We start from the raw sequence: 3,325 nt of genomic DNA, 5'->3' as shown, positions 1-3,325 counted from the left end.
CAACCAACCTGGCCTTGAACCCTTCCAATAATGGGACAGCTACTACAGCTGCTCTGGACAACTTGTTTCATTGACTCGCCACTCTCATAATACAAAAACTTTTTTATATCCAATCTGCTTGGTAAGTGACTATGTGCTTTTGGTGGCAGACACTAGCCACATGTACGAGGCTGAGACTGTAGCGAGTATGGTGACACCTCTGGTGTAAACAGACACACCAGGCCGAGCATTTGCAGTGTCTCCTTGTCCTCTTTTGCCCCATGATGCTACACACTACATTTAGAATGGTCACTGTTAAAGCTGAAGCTATTCTGCTTTGGGTGATCAGAGTACATGGTAAAAACAATGGCAGTTACCAGCAGAAGGGTAGCCAGATGATGTGCCAGAGAAAGGGGGAAATACATAAGAGAAAATTTATTTTAGGAAGGCTCTTGGAAAGAAGAGTATTTTCTTTCCTTTGTATATACTGAATAGAAGAGGTTTTATACAAAGCACAGATTTTGCATGTCTGCTGAAAGAAATCATCAAAGAACTGCCTGAAAACGGCACTGAAACACGACTGCAGCTTTTAAGACAACATCAACTCATGCAACTGTCTGCTCTGATCGTCTGTTCTTATGCCAAAAGCATTTGTGTCACACCTGTAGAGGTGCATGTTAATGTGACACCCCTGTACTGACTTCAATCTGACTGCAGTCTACAGTTTGGCTTAATTTTCTTGTGGAACAAAGAGAAATGAAACTAGAAACCAATATCACCAGTTTTAAGGTGTGAATTGTATTAATTGTCATTGCTTTGCATATTGTAAATAGGGCTCCCACAGAAAGATTTTTGCAGTAAATAAAAATGCTCTTTATCAGCAGTTAACTTAGGCATCTGATATTTCCATAACCTTAACGCAGGCAGAGATTGGCACACAGGGAGTCTTGGACTTGCAGGAAAACATTCACCTGGATGATGCCTGTGCACAGCAGCTTCTGCCAGCATCTCATGGATGGACATTTCAGAATTTTACCCTTAAGTAGCCAAAAGCAATGGCTGCTTATCTCGCCTCTCAGATGGGCTGAGCAGAGAAGCACACCAGAGTAAGTCCACAGAAAGGCTTCAGAGCCTACGTGGGGCCTTCAGACTACATTTCAACCCACGTGCAGTTTCTGTGCAAACCATGGGAGAATCTTTACACAAAGAAGCATAGCAGAACTGGTGTAAAACATACCCAACACTACAGTCTGATGTCAAAATCTCATCTCAAGTAAGGCTTATTGTCATAGCCTCTGTCCTAGAGACCACAAACAGACACACAGGAGATTATGTGGTTGTTCTCCAGTTAAGATGAATGAGATAGACAAAGAATGACTTAATTATAACCTACATTTCAACAAAGGAACATATAACATATTCAAGCAAAAAGAGTGCTGTGTTTTTTGCAGACATATCACCAGAGAGAGAAAGTATTTACTTGGAAATTACAGAAAACCCACTTCTAGCCTGTTAGGAAAACAAGAAAATCCTCTTCTCAGTCACATGTCATTCTTGACTTATTCCACTACTTACTGCTGACTTCTCACAAGATATCAAGAATTAATGAGACAGAATTTTAAATCAGGGAGACGATAAAAGCCTAACCCACGCTTTATGTTTTGCAGTTGTAGAGTTTGTAGGTGTAATTTTAAGTATCAATATGAGGATGGAGATTATTTAAACCTCTCAATTATCACAGGCTCTTATAAAATTTTGAAGACCTTGTAGATACAGATAAAGCTACTTTCTGCTAAAACCACAGACTAGACCAGCTATAAGCTAGGGCCCACATTTAGAGCAAAGCAATTAAGACAGAAATGAAATTTTCTGTAATAGTGACACTGAAAACAAAGCACATATGTAATATGAACACACATTATGCTGTCTGTGGCTCTGCATGCCATACTTTTGAATGAAATCAATTATTAAAGAAATTAATGTACCTTCATTACTTATTCTTCCGCTGCTCTGCATCCATTCTTGCAATTAAGAACATTGCCTAGACTAAATATCGTGATTAAAATAGTGTACCAACTGTGTGTCAAGAGAATACTTATATTTTTACAGTGCTGACTTTCTTTTTTTATTCAATAGTGACACTTCATATATATATATATATATAGTGAATAAGTTTATTACAGTTGCTTTTCTACCACATCTTTTTAACACGAGTGGCAAACAACAACATTTTGAGACTCTGGATCTATTGATCAGAATAGATTTTTGGTACACCTTATGTATATAGAAATGCTGAAGTTAAATGTTTTCTAACATACTTGAATGACGCTGCTATTGGTGGAACAAAGTTCGTAAGGCAAACACAAGCAATTCTGTGCTTAACAGATAAACTTCTAACTTAAGTCATGCACTAAGTATAAACTAGGTCTCTCAAGAAAATGCACTCACCTGGTATGTAAACAGCACTTCACTGGGTGATTTACCTAATTTTCCATTGATGTCAACTTCAATTTGACCTTGTTTTGGTTCATTCATTGGTCCAACTTGACACACAATCCTAACAGGAAAGAATGTAAGATTATCTGTTAGAAGTAACAGCTGCAATACCAATGCGATGTATGTGAGCTACCACACACACTGACAGCAAAAGCACTAACTTGGCTTTATCCTACACAATGTACTTGAATGCTGCATCAGATTCCCAGCAAAACCACACAAGAATAGTTTGCTCTTCTATCTAAAGGTCAATAAAACTGAAACCTGAGCACTGTACACAGCAGCTACTTTTGCAGTCTGTTAGTATAGCTGCCTTCTATGGAAGACTCAAATTCAGCCCAAAAGTCAGAGTTGAACCTCTCCAACCCAACAGAAGGTGTACATTGGACTTTGTGATGTTAAAAAACCCCAAAGGATCCCCTACCCCCTTGACACAAGCATCAGATCACCAGCTACCTTATAACTTGTGGTTTAGGTGCTGATAATTTTGTTGTGCATCCTGCTATCTTTCAGCTTCAAACTGCCTTTTCACACCTAAAATTAAAATCCCTTCAGAACTACTGTTCTCTGAAAACAAATTCTCAGATAGCACATGTAAAAGCAGAGGTCAAGGAACACTAGCCAAGATAACACTGCCTTAACTAATACTGCTGCTGAGCAATAGCTGGGATGTTTAAATTTTTATTTCAAACAGGTGATCCACAGAATAAAAGCATGAAAATGCAGTAAGGATTTGACACACTTGAAAACTGGGACAAATGCTTAATGGAAAGCTGATAATACAATTAGATAAGGAGGTATATAATGCTCACAGCCTGTGCAGTCAGTTTCATATAGGACACACCCTGAG

The 3,325-nt window shown here is 38.6% G+C and overlaps 1 protein-coding gene across 1 annotated transcript in view; it reads right to left on the bottom strand.

Moving 5' to 3' along the window:
* PLXNB2 (plexin B2) overlaps window positions 1-3,325 on the bottom strand; it is a gene marked incomplete at its 3' end in the record, with an annotated part of 59,622 nt that overhangs the window by 21,989 nt on the left and 34,308 nt on the right. Inside the window, exon 14 of the mRNA XM_009073614.1 lies at window positions 2,428-2,536. Within this exon, the coding sequence (XP_009071862.1) occupies window positions 2,428-2,536 (109 nt within the window). The remainder of the gene's footprint in view (window positions 1-2,427; window positions 2,537-3,325) is intronic.

This window comes from Acanthisitta chloris, unplaced genomic scaffold (assembly GCF_000695815.1).
Source record: "Acanthisitta chloris isolate BGI_N310 unplaced genomic scaffold, ASM69581v1 scaffold20604, whole genome shotgun sequence".
Taxonomy (NCBI): Eukaryota; Metazoa; Chordata; class Aves; order Passeriformes; family Acanthisittidae; genus Acanthisitta; species Acanthisitta chloris.
The sequence above is the reverse complement of the archived record's forward strand: the minus strand, read 5'-3'. Positions and strand labels throughout refer to the sequence as shown.